Genomic DNA, 17,864 nt, shown 5'->3' with positions numbered 1-17,864 from the left:
CGTTGCTACAAAAGGCCATATTTCATTTTTTCTCATTGCCACGTAGTATTCCATTGTGTATATAAACCACAATTTCTTTATCCATTCATCAGTTGATGGACATTTAGGCTCTTTCCATAATTTGGCTATTGTTGAGAGTGCTTGTGCTTCCATTTTAAAGAATTTTACTACTTTACTATAATGGAGAATGTGGGCAGGGGGCAGTATAATAGCAGACTTATGTATAGGATCTGAATCTAGGCTACCTGAGTTTCAGTCCTGACTCTGCCTGACACAGGGCAAAATACTTCATCTTTGTTTGCCTTAATTTTCTCACCTGTGAGGTGGTGACCATAATATCATTCAGTTTATAGTTATTTTGAAGATAAAATGAGTTAATATATATAGTATTAGTATTAGTATCAGTATTAGTATTAGTATTATTTATAATGTAGCAGTGCCAGCACATAGTGAACCGTCAATAAATGTTAGCTGTCATCATTATTACAACCAATCATAATTGTCTAGTTTGCTTTGTGAATCAGTTAACTACGGACTGTGAAAGAGTCCATCATCACAAGAGATGATCTGTGTGAGAGTGAAGCATTCTGTACCTTGAGTATCCAGGTGATCAAGGCCAATCAAGATCACATTCTTGGATGAGGGAAGGGAATTCTATTTATTCACATTTCCTCCCTTTATCCTAGGAAATTTGGATTAGTTTCCTCTGGGGAAAATGTTTAGGTTGGAGGTAAGAAATAATCAGGTCAGTATACTAGATAATAGGGTATTGAGTTCAGTTCCAGTTAATGAAAAATTAAGTAGTTGCTTTATACAAAACTCAGACATTAATAAAAAGGAATAAATTGAGCCCATGTCAAGTTATGCTCAGTATTAAATAGGAATATAACATAGGACAGATCTAGATGGAGGTTCAAAGGGACAAGATCTGATCTTTCAAAAAGTTGATGCCTTGTAAGGATGCAGGAAGGAGACAGAAACTGAAAAGGAGAGTCCACATGGTTAAGGATCATAAATTCCATGATTAGTAACTTGCACTTTAATCCATAAGCAACAGAAAGCCATTAAGTATTTTTGACATGGGTATAATATAAAATAATCCCAGTGTGAAGGATGGAAGTTAGATTGACAAAAATGCTCTGATGTGGGGCGCCTGGGTGGCGCAGTCGGTTAAGCGTCCGACTTCAGCCAGGTCACGATCTCGCGGTCCGTGGGTTCGAGCCCCGCGTCGGGCTCTGGGCTGATGGCTCAGAGCCTGGAGCCTGTTTCCGAATCTGTGTCTCCCTCTCTCTCTGCCCCTCCCCTGTTCATGCTCTGTCTCTCTCTGTCCCAAAAATAAAATAAACGTTGAAAAAAAAAAATGCTCTGATGTAAGGTTGATTGTAGTTGCACTGGCAAGAGATGATGAGGGTCTGTGTTACTCTAGATCTATTCACTTTTATTATTAATAAAACTTCAGCATGTTGGTATACTGGGGCATTATTTTTATACTCCTGCTTCTTCTGACATTACCTCCATACCTTTTTATCTTGGTGAACTTACTCATGTCAACCATATGGCTTTATCAGGGCGTGGCAAACAGTACCTTTACACCACTATCTTTTGTCTCAGCCATAGAAACAGATGGATAAATGTCCTGGACAAGGCCAATGATAATGGGCCCTTCTCCTTTACTATAGTAACTGGTCCAGGTATGGACTGATCAGAGATATTCCCTTGGATTTTTCTAATTGGAACAAGGAAGAACTTTCATTCTTGTCTGATACTGGAAATATGTGACTATAAGTTTCTATGCTTCTAAGAGTGTATTTTAAACCATTAAACCCTCATATAGATAAGACTGGCTATAATTAAAGAGTATTATGTCAAGGCACAGAGAAAACCCCAGGTAGAAAATGGATAGAGCCTTGCAAAGGTTTGAATTCACACTTATAATTATCTTTAAGAGGTACACCAATCCTGTCTTTTCTAAGATTTGAATAAACAACAAATTCTGCTTTTATTTTTTTAACATCAGTTTCTGTTGGGATCTGTCACTTACAATCAGAAGAATGCTGACTATAATAAATAGTATTGTGCCAAACACAAGGAAGATGTGCTGAGGATTCCTTTAAATCTTGTTATAAAAACAAATTGGCTTAAAGCTGTTACTGAAAAATGATGGTACTGAAAGTACTTGAAAAATTAATCATAAAATGACAAATGTGATCTTCCACCTTGAACAAGAATAAGTACAGAACTGGGAAATAGTGTTACAAATAAAATTAAAGCCCAGGACCAAATAATGCATAGATTTACATTGTGTGTGCTTTTTGAAAAAGGAGGTATGAAAATACTTCTCAATCTTAGGGAAGCAGTTTCCTCCACTGTATTTTCACATACATTTTCTGAAAAATAAAGCATTTCTGACTTATTCTACATGGAAACAAAGAAGGGGTAAAGACACTGGAAAAACACTCATCATAACCAGAAATTTGTCACCACAGGAGAGTCAGGGTACATTGTCATAGTGCTAACTAGATAGAATTTGAACTAGCCCATGTTGCTTTCCAAGGTGGGAGGTAATGTTCTCTCCCTTCAGTACATTCATTAATACCAATCTGACATTTTCAAAGCTCTTTGTCGAAGGTTGATGAACACAATATGCACTTAAACTGGTTATCTCAGCATATTTTGAACATATATATGTCATCATTAGGCATAGGGTTAGTTTTTGAAGTATAGTTGACATATAATGCATTCTTTATTTTCTGTATTAATGGTCTGGTAACATATAATTACCAAAATTCAAGATGATCTTTTTAAAATATGAAATATTTGTAGTTGTATTAAGTCTCACATTTTATAAATACTATATTGATTTCTTTTTTGTTTATAAGTTAGCTTATTTTGCATACTGAATTAATTCTTTTTTTTTATTTTATTTTTTTTATTTTTAAAAAAAAAATTTTTTTTCAACGTTTATTTATTTTTGGGACAGAGAGAGACAGAGCGTGAACAGGGGAGGGGCAGAGAGAGAGAGGGAGACACAGAATCGGAAACAGGCTCCAGGCTCTGAGCCATCAGCCCAGAGCCCGACGCGGGGCTCGAACCCACGGACCGCGAGATCGTGACCTGGCTGAAGTCGGACGCTCAACCGACTGCGCCACCCAGGCGCCCCTTATACTGAATTAATTCTTACCATCACAGGTTGGGAGTGGATGGCTCCACCAGTGGTTTTTTTCACATAGAAGAGGCTCTTCATGGCTCAGCCTATATCCCGGATCACAACTAAATGAAACAGTAGAACCGATGGAGAAATCATGACCATAGCGACGGCCATGTACAGGAATGCCGGGGTCCAGGCAAGAATAAGTGTTCACTGTAACACCTAGGAGACAAAGGGAATATGACAAAGAGTAAGTTTGATGGATTTGGATTTGCCAAAATTGATTCTTATTTCTCAAACAATTGTGAGTTACGATTTTCACAAATAAATGAATGTGCCCATTACTTTATGTAAACAATCAGCAATTTGTTTAGCAAATTTCTTCTGACATTTTCTGTCCACAAAGTCCACATTCAGACCATTTGGTTCTATGAGAACCTGATGAAACTGTACAGTTACCTATCAAAATTTATAATGTCATAAATTCTATAGATATAAATCTATAGCAATAAATGAAAGTATGAACACAAGTACCTTTGTAATAAAGCAGTACAACTGCTCTGGTGGCTCCTTGTCAGGGTTTCAACAGCCTGTAGTGCTCTTGGTGTCTCCAAACGATAATCTCCCTTGTGACTTAGAATGCCTAACTGACATCCTACCATGACAATGCCTTTCCCTTAATAAGACATGGTTTCCCAACCTTGGCCCTGTTAAGTTTTTAGATTGAATGACTTTGCTGTGGGGCTGTCCTGTGCTCTGCAGTATGTTTAGCAGCATTCCTGGCCTCTACCTCCTCCATTCATGACAACCAAAAATGTCTCCAGGTATTGCCAAATGTTCCCTGGGATGCAAAAATGCCCAGAGTTGAAAACTGAGGTATAAGGTAAAATAAATAATTACCTTTTTGTTCCTAAATGAAAGACTTAGACAATGAATAACTGTTGTTTTGATATTCCAATAATACAATAATTAGCATTTTCAAATTGTGTCTGATTAAATCACATTCACAAGAGAAACGGTTTACTTGTATTAGCTACCCAACTTTAAAATGAAGTATTTAAAATAGATACAAAAAACATAGGAGTTCACTTTTTAAAAAGATCAATTATGCATTTTAAATATATTTATCAAACATATTCATTTCATTTAAATGCTATTGTTTTTAATGAGAAATTTAAAAATAACGAAAATTTATCTTTAACACAATTACTTTAACCTGCTATGTTCCTCTTCTCCATGTGACCATTTGTCTTCTAGGCACCCAAGGCTTTGAAACCCTCATTCACCTTTGACTCCTTCTCACAGTTTTGTTTTTCCTCCACAAAATGTACCTGAAATCCATCCTCATTGAAAAGCATAATGTCATTTATTACTTCTCTTACCCTACCCCAGGCCTACATCACTTCAATTATGTAGGACAAACCATAATCCCTGGCCTCTCTTTCAGTATCCTTCATCTCCAGTCCATTTGGGATATAATTTTGGACATATGTATCCTTAAAATATGCTATTTCTTTGCTTTTGCACCATATGTTTATGACACCAAGTTCAGTCATCACCCTGACATTCAAGACTTCCGAACTGAACTCTACTATTTGCAATTTTCATTATCTCTCAGTAGTCATCTTTCCTCCCAGTCAGGTTAAGTTTCCTCACTAGTTTTCTATTTTATTTCAATACCACAAACACCCTCAGTCATCCCCTTCATTCATAAAATCTTCTCAATTTTTACCAGACAAGCTCAGATGCCCTCTCCTTCAAGTCATGATCTTCTAATGCTCTGGCTCATTCTGTAACTTTCCTTTATCCAAAACTCCTATGTTGTACTGAAGTCTTAAGAAATCAGGGAAATGTGTGCTTGAAGAAGTCACATACAATGTAAATCATGGTAAAAGCAAAAAACAAGCAAATGTAATTATCCCAAAGTGATTTTAATGGTTTCAGATTATTTGGAGTAGAGGTCAGGGAAGGTTAATCATTTAATTTGTCCTTCTTGTCTCTCCAATTGATGGATCCAGTAAGATCTTGCATTTCTTTTATGTCCCTTACCGTACTGTATATATCTAGCACTCAAAGGATAAGTCTAAAGAGATATTTCATAATTGATTGACAAGCAAATAGATCAAAGCAGTGGAAATGTTTTGATTTCTCTACCTTTCTCATATGTATTGACTTTAAATGTAACAACTGTTCTTTAAACAGTGTATTCTCTTAGATGTCTTCCATTCTCCACAGTTGAAAAAAAATATGTATACATGCATATAAAAATACGTCTTTGGAGATGGGTATCTGTGCCTATAAATTTGTTCTGTATCCATTTAAATTTGTATTGTTTTATATATTATTTACACATCCAAGAAGACTCAATTATATTTGTATTTAAAGAAATACAACATAATAAGCAGAAGTGTTTATTGGGAGGCAGGGGGGAAATCTAGTGAAACACAAAATGGGTTATGTTCCTAAATTCTATTCTATGTTGTTATTATTCTAATTTTTAATGTGTTCTGAAAACTATAAATCTTATTTTGTCTGTACAGTTTTTGCAATCTCCTTGTTTTCAAAGAAAGTAGAGTTGAGTAAATAGTGCCCCAGCAGAGGAAGTAAAATGAAAATCTGGAGTGCAAGCAATTTTGGTACTGCAAATAATACATCGAATTTTGGTCTCCTGGGAAAATCAAGTTTTCCTTTATAATGGACATAGTTTAAAAAAAGAAATTCACCAAACACCAAATATGTTCTTATAGTTTTAATTAGTGTAATAATCAAATTTCATTCTACTGATTTTGGAGGTTTTGAATGGTTCATTAAAAAAAAAAAATAGCTGGTTACCTGCAGCTGGGAAACTTATTAAGTAACAACAACAAAAATAGATCTTCGCTTGTTTGTGTTCCTGAAAAGAAAGGGCTTGTGATGTTAGAGATTATTTCATAGTAGTAATTAAACCACAACACTAAATAGAATAAAAAATGAGAGGAAGTGATTTTTTGTAAACCAATTTAAATTGAATATTACTGCCTGCTGCCAGATTTGACCAAAGCCAACATCCAGTAGGTCTTTTATCAATCTCAGCCTCTCTAGGTCTCAGCCTCCACTCTGTCTTTTTAGTTACTAGCCTCCAATAGTAACTTTGATTATGTTACCAAGAGCTTATGGGTGACAGATTTTCTGACTGACAAAGATGCTCTGCCTTGACCAAACTTTAGTCCAGCTCCACTGAACCCTTTTGACTAGGTCTCACCAGTAGCCCATTTAGTCCAGTTTTAGCAGAAATCCTGCTGGGTCAGTTTATTGAAAATCCTCCTCCAAGATAAGGCTATCTGATCAAATTCCTTATTCCCCACTCTCAATATCTTTTCACTCTGGCTTGCCTTTAGCAAAAACCCTGTCTAATGTGTTTAGCCAGATTTCCCCTAACTCTAATGGTTCCTCTTAGCAATTCCGATCCACCTGTCCCCACTTTGCTCCATGACTAGAAATTCCCACTTGTAGTCAGAGCTGAGCTCAATCTCTCTCCCTTAATATGAAACCCCATTGTAATAAAAGTCTGCTCTACTGTCTTTAACAAGTGTTGGCGAATAATTTCTTTTATAGCAAAGGAATACGCTTGAGCTTGACATCTCATTTTAATTCCTCATTGGATTAGTTTTCAAAGAAAAAATATAAGAGCTACCATTCACTGAGGACTAATTGCATGCTAGCTATTATAATCACACTTTGCATGTGTAATTTTATTTAATGTTAAAAATTTTCCTGTATCTGACATGTGATAAAGACCACACACCGGGGTTGCGGTGGGATTGAATGTGATTTGTTAGGTATAGAATATAGCAACAGATTAATGGAAAAGGTGCCTGCCCATTTGTAACATATTGATAAAAATGAATTGCTAGTAAGAATTTTGAAATAGATTGCAAAAAATGACTCCAACTCAATTTTAACACATATATGTTAAACTAAAAATCTCAATTAAGGTCCTTCAGTTCATTTTAATTTATAAGTATGTGTTAACCCTCTTATTACATTTTGTAACAATATCTAAGAAATATAACCCTGTGCCATAAAACGTTAAATAAAAAGAAGTTAATATAATTAAAAAATATTATAGAAAATATAATATTTTAAAAAGCAATGAATACATATTGGTTATGGTTTTAAATGTCCACAAGTCAATTAACCAGATCTACCAAAAAGACACCCAATATAGAAAATAAAGATATAAATTTCAAATGCAGGCATTTTTCTTGAGAGGGAAGGGGGTATTGGAGGCTTGAATATAAAAAGAAGTGAATAATACCTATCTGCACTTGATATAAAGATATCTTGCAATAACCCTTTAAATGTGCTATTAGAACCATTTCACCAAAACTGCTTTTCATATGCAGATACACAGTGATGTACCCTGAGATGAAAATGCACGCATAGATGAGTTTACATGTATACATCATATGCAATACACCCACATATGTATAAATATGCCACATGTTTGTAAATTAAAAAAAGTTTGTTTCTATGTATATACCAGGATCAAATTATTTTTAAATATCAGATGTATTTTCGATGTTTTAAATAAGACTGTACGTGGGATTATTACAAGCTCATTTCAACACTGTGACTTACAGCTTGTTTTAATATGTGGTCTTTGAGTGGTAACGTTAGCCATATTTGAATATATGTGTATGTACTGGACTTTTTGATGTTAATATACTTTTCAATATTTTATACAAAATAATAAAGTTGAATATTTTAAATGGAAAATGTGTGCAATTAATGTAGGTAAAATTAAAAGAATGATATGAAGCACATGCTAAAAATTTTGTCAATGTTCATATACATCCTAGATTGATATTTACTACTATTGTGCACTACTAAAATTGTGCACAAATTACTAGTACAGAAACTCATTTTTTAAAATTTGTTATTTGATACTTCTGACAATCTGTTAGTATTTCCTTTCATAATAATGTTAGATAGATATTGTTGAAAAATCTCTTGTAAAATTTACGAAAACACATTATCTTGTAAACCATTAGCATTCTCTTCAAGGAAAGCCTTAATTGTATTTTCTTAATAAATCTTGTAGCTCTTTTAGTAATACAATGGTAGTACAAATGTAGGAAAAAAAATAGGGAAATCAAAATATATTTTGGCATTACTTACTTTCATAATGAATCTTGAAACCGTTGTTAGAACGGCTGTTGTCTGTTGTAAATAGAAGGTATATGAAATTACTGCTACTGAATAGAAACTGGGGCACCTGTGTACCATTATAAGATCCAAGTAAGGGTGACAGCAGATTTGGCCCATCATGAACTTCCAGAACATCATAATTCAGTTCAGTCTGAAACCTGAGATTAAGAGACACATGTAGAAATATTTTTATTAGAATACCACTATAAGGAAAACAATAAATTAGATTGCTATTTAAATGACTATTTAAACTTTTTACCATTTTTGTGCTATACTTTTTCTTTAGCTTATCTAATATCATATATCACTTAAGACCTCATCTGAAGCTCTTCATCTTATGGGAAATTATCCTGAAAGAGGTATGTGCATACATTTGTTGTTCATAAGTAAGATTTCTTTCAAATACTGTGGAACATCCTCAGTAAATAAATGACCTTTTCATTGACCACACATATTTCGGGAGTTGCTTTTCTTTTATCTTCCTTATTTCATGGAAAACTATGTGATTTATATTTATTTTCAATCAAATAATCAGATTCTTATAGCAATTGTATATAGATTTCAAATCCTACTTCTGCTTTATTAGAGTGGTCCTTTTTTTGACAAGTCTATTTTGTCCATTAAAAATAGGTTTTTTTTAATTTCAAAATAGTGGTTCTAATTATAAGTAGGTAATGACAATAATGATGATGTAGTTGATGTTCACTAAGTGCTTGAGGCTCTTGCTAAATATTTTATCTACATTCATCTATCCAAGCCTCAAACTAACCCAGTAAGTGAGCCCTTATTATACTCATTTTGCAGGTAACAAAACTGAGGCCTGCAGAACTTAAATGGTTCAAACCCAAGTCTCTCTCTCCCTAATGACTATACTAAGCCATGAAAAGCTGGTCAGTTGTATTTTTAGATTTCTGGTGGTGGTTACTGTTATCATTTTCAATTCTTTTAGAAGACGTAATTTTTATAAATTGCAATCAACACAGATCAACAATATTTTAACATGCATAAATACTATCAACAAAATAACATTTTGTGTTCATTCCCGCACTTCAAGATTGTACAACATTCTGAATTGGAAATCAGAAATCTTAGCCGTGGAAAAACTTTACTTGGAATCATGGAAAATTGAGCAACTTATTGCCTTGTCCCTGATGATCCTGCAGCCCAGGAAATTCCTTTTCTACCAATGTATTCCTACATATCCTCCAGTTTTCAGCTTAAATATGTCCAGAAGCAGCCTTTCCCTGATATCAGTGTAGGTTAGTTTCCCTACTGTATTGCTTCATTTTATTGCACCTTTTGTGATACCAATCATGGTTGTGTTTGCTTGTTTGATAGGTGTCTCCTTTAAGAGTCTATATGTTCCACAAGGTCAAACGGTGTCTGTATTTGCCAATGCTTTACATATGGCAGACACTCAAATATTTATTGGATAAATGAAAGAATTAATATATTTTAAAGACAAAAATATCTTTCTTTACTCTATGGTTGTTACCAATTTTATACAAAGCATTCAATATACTTAGATACTTTAGTGTTTACCATGAATCTTGGGTGGCTCAGTGGCACCTGGGTGGCTCTTGGTTTTGGCTCGGGTCATTGCCTCACAGTTCATGAGTTCGAGCCATGCATCTGGCTCTGTGATGTTAGCATGGAGCCTGCTTGGGATTCTCTCTCTCTGCCCCTCCCCTGTTTGAACACTTGCTCGCTCTCTCTCTCTCTCTCTCAAAAATAAATAAATAAACTTAAAAAAATTAAAATGTATCTTCCAATGCATTTTTGGTAACTAGTTGTCTCCAGTACACTCTTAAAAATAATTTTTAGTTACAATGTCCATCAACTTTCAAAAGATTACTTTACTATACACTTGCCAGCCTTTTCCAGTATTACAAAATTAAACTACATTATTCTTCAAATAACAAAACAAAAGAAAACTCAAAACCTGATCCAAACAATTGAATGGAAAATCTAAAAACCAGAAACTTTATTTCATTATAAAATATAATTACAAATACAGCATATAAGTAGTAAAAATTAAGTGTACAATTCAATACTATTTAAGAAGTGCAACTGAAATATTTTTCCATCTGTACCACTTTTATATCCTGTTAAGCAATATACTTAGTAAAATGAATGAATTTCATAAACTTATCTTAGTCTTTATTTTGCAATATGGAATATATTGCATTGGTCTAAAAATAACTTTTCAAATAATACAATTTAGAATAGGAAGTATATAGGAACACACTACGTCCTTTAAGTAAATGATCAGACAATGGTACATTGTGAATCCATTATTTGGTTGTTTTGTAGTCAGTCTACTGCAGTATTAAAACTGGAGTTTCATTTCGATAGCTAGTCAGCTGATGATAACCAAATTAAAATGCACAGAAGAGTCAGAGATTACTCTGAATTGAAACCTAAAGAGACAAGTCTTAATAGAATAGCAGCATTAACTGGTGATATAGAGAACAATGTTCAGTAGGAATGAATCCTTAAAAAGAAAATCATCACAGATTCGCCTCAAGGAATTATAAAAATACATTACAATAATAAGGGAAATGAATTAAAACTACGCAATAATCTGAATTTCTTTCATTTTGTGTTTCAAGATAGTTGTACACATTCCTCATAAATTGTCTCAATCTAGTGTTCATTTGTTTATGACATTAAAGTTAGTGTTATTCATAAACAAATGTTATGGAACCACTAGATGAAATTCAAAATGAAATCAACCTTATCTTACTCAATTTTTGTTGTCTTTTAAAAACATTCTTGATGTAATCCAAACCCATTCTGACCAAATTGAAATAGTCCTCATTAATTTAAAAATAATAATAAAAAAAAAAAAACAGTTGCTGTCTGGAAGACTGATACTGATGGCTGTGGTCTAGAAGTTGAAGACAAGAAAAGGGATAGAAAGACAGACTTAGGATGATTAATAAACAGGAAACGAGTTCATTTAGAAGCTGGCAAATATTGAGAAAATTTACAAACTGTTGGAAGAAACAAAGCAAAATTCCTCTGCAGATCTGAAAATGAGACTTGCAAACTGTTTGGCTATGTTAAGAAGAGATAAACAGAAAACCACATATGTTATTTGGCATTACTGTTTTGTTTTGTACTTGATAGACAATTTGATTTCTTAAGATTTCATTGACTTAAGGTACTTGAGATAATTTCAAGAAGCCAACTAACGGCTAATAGATTTATAATATTTTAGTTCTTTCTTTTTTCCTGTAAATTAAATCTAAACAATTGATGCATTTGAGAATAAAGGAAAATAGCCATGCCACCATCTTCATCATAGTATTTGGTTAAATTTTCATTCGAACCAAATTAACTTAAATTATTCCTAGGTATTAGAAAGCAAATGACGTAACTCAGTAATAAATACATTTCATTCTTTGGAACCAAATTCTATGAAAAGTATTCTCAGAATGACAAAAACTATTAAAGAGTTTGCAACCAGTGTTCTCTTTTTTCAAATTTGTTTTTAACATTTTTTTTTATTATTGAGAGACAGAGAGAGACAGAGCATGAGCATGAGAGGGGCAGAAAGAGGAGGAGAGAAACAGAATCCGAAGCAGGCTCCAGGCTCTGAGCTGTCAGCACAGAGCCTGACGCGGGGCTCGAACCCACAAACTGTGAGATCATGACCTGAGCCGAAGTTGGATGCCCAACTGACTGAGCCACCCATGCACACCGCAACCAATATTCTTACAATAGCTTGGTTGGAAATCAGAAGGGAATTCGGTTTTTCAAGAATGTAATTCTTGTTTGCTACCTCAGAGATGATATCTTGTTTCTCAAAACAATCTTATAGGGAAAATGAAGCACCAAGATATTCTAGGGTCAGTAAACAAGGAAGTGATAGATGTACATATTCCTGATTTCAAGGTGACTGTTTTATACCTCTCACTTAATGAATAAACTTCTTACTTATTTTTTAACTCGATGAAGTCACTTGCTCACTGCTTCACTACTGACCCACTCCTTACCATCTGACAGCTACTTAAGATGTGGATTTTTTTAGTTTTTTTTTTTTTTTTAATGTTTACTTATTTTTGAAGGAGACAGAGACAGAGCGTGAGCAGTGGAGGGGCAGAAGAGAGGGAAACACAGAATCCGAAACAGGCTCCAGGCTCTGAGCTGTCAGCACAGAGCCCCACACAGGGCTCGAACCCATGAGCAGTGAGATCATGACCCGAGTGGAAGTCAGACGCTTAACCGATTGAGCCACCCAGGCACCCCAAGATGTGGATTATTTTAAAGAAACCAGTTTTATGACCAAGCAGAATGACTACGGATAACCCTAGAGCAAAATCTTATACCATTAAAGGAGCTTCAGAAAGGAAGAAATGAAGGAAGATATTTAAATAATTTTCCTTTCAAATAGCTCCAACTCAAGAATCTAATGGGCTTGTGTGTGTGTATATGTGTGTGTGCAGGAAGGAAGGGTAGATAGAGGACTCAAGCTGCCAAATGAATATTTCAGTTTTATATAACTTTACACAACTATAAAGTAAAATTCTTTTAAAAAAGTAAAATTCAAAAGCAATATACTGATACAGCTACACCCTGTCTATTCTAAAATAGTGAAAATAACATCAATAAATTCTTAAAGCATTTCTAACTCTTAATTCATTCAGTGTTTGAGCTAATTAACAAGGAATTACATACATGCATATATATACATATATTTGTATATGTGTGTGTATGTGTATTATATTACACACAGACATTGATATCAAGGAGGTGAAGGAGCTAGGAGGTTTAAAATTTACTTCAGAGTGTGATTTAGGGACCAAGAAAAGAGGCACAGTTGATAAGACTTGCTCAGGGGTGCTCAAGGGAAGATTTTTGGGCTCTAGGAATCATTTCTCACCAAGGCCTGTTCTGTTTCCCCTACAGAATTGTCCATTGTTGCTGTGCACAAATCCTAGCAATGACAATCACTTTTCAGGCTAATGCCTGCTTACAGACTAACTTAAAGGATTTGTGTCTCAGTAAGCAGATAATTGAATAAGAAAGAGGCAGAGTAAAAAGTGTTAAGTAACTATATTTACCAAAATTAAATTGGGTTTTTGTCTATTTAACTGGTATTACAGCTTATAAAAATTGCTGAGAAGAGTTTTTTACCAGGAAGTTAAGTCTGGGATAGTCTAATTTAGAATATAGGCTGTGGGTGGCTCAGTCGATTAAGCATCCGACTTTGGCTCAGGTCATGATCTCACAGTCCGTGAGTTTGAGTCCCACTTGAAGCTCCGTGCTGGCAGCTCAGAGCCTGGAGCCTGCTTCAGATTCTGTGTCTCCCTCTCTCTCTGCCTCTGCCCCACTCACACTCTGTCTCTCTCTCTCAAAAGTAAATAAACATTTAAAAAAATAGAATATAGGCTGTGATATACATGAGTTCACTTTAGATAATTCTGAAGACATCTACACAAGATAGGCAAGCAGCAAAGAGGCCCATGTAACTGCCTATTGGGAGGGATACAACATACATGTTAAAAACTTTGGACAGAGAAAATGTGTCTTCAAACAAAAGTACAAAATCAAAAGTCACAAGTGTGGTGCTCTGAATTATAAGCATCGCTTTGCAATCTGCTTCTCCAGTTGGCAACTCAGCCTACTTAGGGCTGAAAGTTATCAGATATTATTTATTTATTTAATGATGGTTAATGACTCACACTAGTAAACCAGGGGGTGCTTTTCAATGGAATAATGCACTTTGTGTTAATAAAACCTAAATGAATTTTCTAGTGATAGTATTATGCTTATATAGTGTTTAAGACTTGAATATAACATAATGAATATAAGCTATTTTTAAAGTCATCTATAATTTGAGTCAGCTGGGAGGTAGAGAAAGTGAATTCTTAGAAACAAATCAATATAATTTTTTAAATTATTCAATGGTATGATCTATATTATTATGTCATATTGTATATTCCAAACAGAATAAAAATCTGTGTAATAAAGTAAGTTTGGTAATTTGGGTCCCACATTCATGGAACACTGTTATTTGATAAAGACTTGATTCTGAATAAATAGTATGATTTTCACTAAAATTGCTATGGCAATGCAAGCTGTATCTCTGAATAAAGGATATGGTTTCAACATCACCACAAAAAGCTCTGCCAAAGTATTCTAAATATAAACTTTTTCTTTTGAGAGAGAGAGAGAGAGAGAGCGCGAGCTAGTGAACAGGAGAGGGGCCAAGAAAAGGAGAAGGAGAGAGAATCCCATGCAGGTTCCAGGCCCAGTACAGAGCCTGACTCAGGACTTCATCGCAGGACCGTGAGATCATGACCTGAGCTGAAATCAAGAGTCAGATGCTTAACCGACCAAGCCACCCAGGCGCCCCTCTAAATATAAACTTTTTTTTTTAGTGTGTAAGTCATTGTTATGAGCTGATTTGTGTCCCCCTAAAATTCATATGTGAAGTCCTAATCCCTAGTACCTCATAATGTGCCTATCTTTGGAAAAAGTTCCTCTAAAGAGATAATTAAGGTAAAATGAGATCATATGGGTGGTCCAATATGAACACTATCGTTGTAAGAAGAGAAAATTAGGAAACAGACACACTGAGGAAAGACCATGTGAAGACACAGGGAGAAGATGACCATTTACAAACCAAGGACAAAGGACTTCAGAAGAAATAATCCTGCTGACACCTTGATCTCAGACTTCCAGCCTCCACAGCTGTGAGGAGATTCATTTCTGTTGTTTAAACTACTTAGTCTGTGGTATCTTGTTATGACAGCCCTAGCAAATTAATACAGTTGTAAGAAAGTTTGTGGGCTATAGTCAGGTAGGATGGTCTCATGTGAAATGTTTAATACTAACATCTGTCAAACAGAATTTGTTTTCTTCTCAACTTTTAACACTAGTGTGGATAGATTAATTCACTGGAGACCCTCTTGAATTAGGGAAGGATCATGTTATGTTTGTAAAATTCAATCATCAGCATAATTCTGCTATATTTATATATTTGTATGATTTCCGTGTGACTACAAAGCTTACAAAGGTAACTTTTTCAAAATTATTATTATTATTTATTTATTTATTTATTTATTTTTTTTTTTTTTGAGACAGAGAGAGAGAAAGTGTAAGGGCTAGTCGGGGAGGGGCAGAGGGAGAGAGAATCTTAGCAGGTCTCTACACCAAGACCCTATGATCATGACCTGAGGCAAAATCAAGAGTCATTTAACCATGTGAGTCACCAAGGTGCCCTGGTCCCTTATTCTGTTAAATAAAGGGGTTGGAAGATGAGGGGAGTCAATAATAAAATTAGGAAATTTTATAAATGTGTCCATTTCCATTTGTGAATACTGATCCAAGCAAAGACCTGAAGTTTCATTCTTTAACTTTGTAATAGTTAATATGGTCTTTCATGGTATAGATTATTTGATCAGTAAGATTAGTTTTCTTAGGAAAAAATATGCTCAACTGGCCAACCATTAATACACATGAATTTGACACAGTCATGTTTTTGAAGGAATTGTAGGTGTAGGGATGTGGGTAGTGTGCTTAAGTGCCTGAGGCTGTAATACAGTATAAATTCAAATGTGTTTACAACAATTTTGCCTTTTGAAATACAGCAGAAAACACAGGCCCTTTAAAATACAGGACAAATATGGGGGACCTGGGTGGCTCAGTTGGTTAAGTGTCCAACTTTGACTCAGGTCATGATGTCATAGTCTGTGGGTTTGAGCCCCACGTCAGGCTCTGTGCTGACAGCTCAGGGCCCAGAGCCTGTTTCAGATTCTGTGTTTCCTTCTCTCTCAGCCCTCCCTTGCTTGCACTCTGTCTCTCTCAGTCTCTCTCTCAAAAGTAAAGATTAAACAATTTTTTTAATTAAAAAAATATATAAGACAGCTAAACACATTAAGTTAAGGGCCCCATGTTCATATTTAGATAGTGTGCCATATTTGGCCCACCTTTCATATCTCAATAGTACTGATAAAACATTGAACAAATAGAAAATCAACTTGACAACAGGCTGAAAGGTTAAAGGGGACAAATGTCTGAAGCATTCAAGGCACAGAAACTATTACAATAAAACTATACATTGATTTAGTAAATAAAATGGATAATGCCGACTATCGTTTTAGATAACATGTACTTTTTTAAAGGTAGAAAAATATTGGTAGAGACCTTTCAAATGTAATTTTGATAGAGTGTCCGGGTTCAGCTTCAATCACCCACTCACAGTTCAGAGAGTCTTTATAGTATCCTGGCCATCCTGGTGAGAGAATCAATCCACTGGGTGCAGAAAAATGGCCACCACATGGAGCTGAAAAATGAAATCAGAGAATAAGTAAGAATAGAACTTTTATAACAAGTTGTAGAAAGTATTATTAGTAGCAACTATAATTTTTAAAATAAATTTCTGCATGTACTTTGTAAATGCTATTTAATAACTTTTTGAAGGCAAAACTACATCTGGTCCTTCTATTGCTGAATGATTATTTTTCTTAGAAAAATTAGTTTACTTTTTGAAATATGGCATAGTTATGCACTCAGCATGTCAGATAAACTCAATATCCTCAAGTGTCCTAACAATATCCTTTAAATACATGCTTGTGTCTCCATCGTTTTCACGTTCAAAGCTTGAAAACAATGTAAATTGTTAGTTTTAGTTTGTCTCCCTTTCATTTTCTGACTTACATTATCAAATACTGCTAATTCATGATACACACTGCCTAAAACTCTAATCTTGCTTACTCCAGAGTCCCTACTACAATTTGGGCCTTCATTGATTCTGCCTCTTCCCTGATTTCCCATCCACTGATTTCTCTCTTGCTTCAGTCCAGCTGTCAGAATAATATCCTTCAAATTACAGTTTCATTATACCATCCCCTTCCCTAGACGTCTATTTTCATCCGTTTTCCTTTAACACCAGACTCAAATCCTCAGTTTACAATTTCAAGTATATCATTTTCTGCTTTTCTGTAAATTTATACACAATTGAAATCACAATGATAACATTGTAATTCCAGTAGGTACTGATTGGGTCTTTTGGGGTAAATACCTCATTTTGGAGACGAATAAACCCGGTCCAGAGAAAAGCAACTCCTCAAAGTACACTAGGCTTATTAAATCTTATTAATAAGTACTTATTAAAAGTACTTTCAAGTTATTTTTTTTTACAAAACAGGACCTCAAAATTGGTCCTCTCCCATTATCTCCCAGTACTGGTAAATGAAATCACCAGCCACAGAGTTGCATAAACCAGGAAGCTAGAAGTAAGCATTTTCATTTTTCCTTAATCCTTACCATTTATTCTCATATCCAACCTATCCTCAATCTCTTGTTTTTTTCATCTGTATAGCTGCCATTTGAGTGTCAATTATCATAACAGGGTGCCTGGGTGGCTTAGTCGGTTGGGTGACCGTTGATTCCGGCTGAAGTTATGGTCTCAGGGTTTGTGACTTTGAGCCCCACATTGAATTCAGTGCTGACAACAAGGATTCTCTCTCCCTCTCTCTCTGACCCTCCCCTGCTTGTGGTTTCTCTGTCTCAA

General features: G+C 34.8%; 1 protein-coding gene across 6 annotated transcripts in view; it reads right to left on the bottom strand.

Moving 5' to 3' along the window:
- CSMD3 (CUB and Sushi multiple domains 3) overlaps positions 1–17,864 on the bottom strand; it is a 1,257,965-nt gene that overhangs the window by 406,466 nt on the left and 833,635 nt on the right. For all 6 annotated transcript variants that reach the window (XM_086695899.1, XM_086695901.1, XM_086695900.1 and 3 more), the window contains 3 exons: positions 16,496–16,634; positions 8,309–8,496; positions 3,182–3,370 (listed from right to left, as the gene is read on the bottom strand). In XM_086695899.1, the coding sequence (XP_086552025.1) occupies positions 3,182–3,370; positions 8,309–8,496; positions 16,496–16,634 (516 nt within the window). The remainder of the gene's footprint in view (positions 1–3,181; positions 3,371–8,308; positions 8,497–16,495; positions 16,635–17,864) is intronic.

This window comes from Puma concolor, chromosome F2 (assembly GCF_028749965.1).
Source record: "Puma concolor isolate L17-30 chromosome F2, mPumCon1.1.hap2, whole genome shotgun sequence".
Taxonomy (NCBI): Eukaryota; Metazoa; Chordata; class Mammalia; order Carnivora; family Felidae; genus Puma; species Puma concolor.
This window is presented reverse-complemented; position numbering and strand designations above follow the sequence as displayed.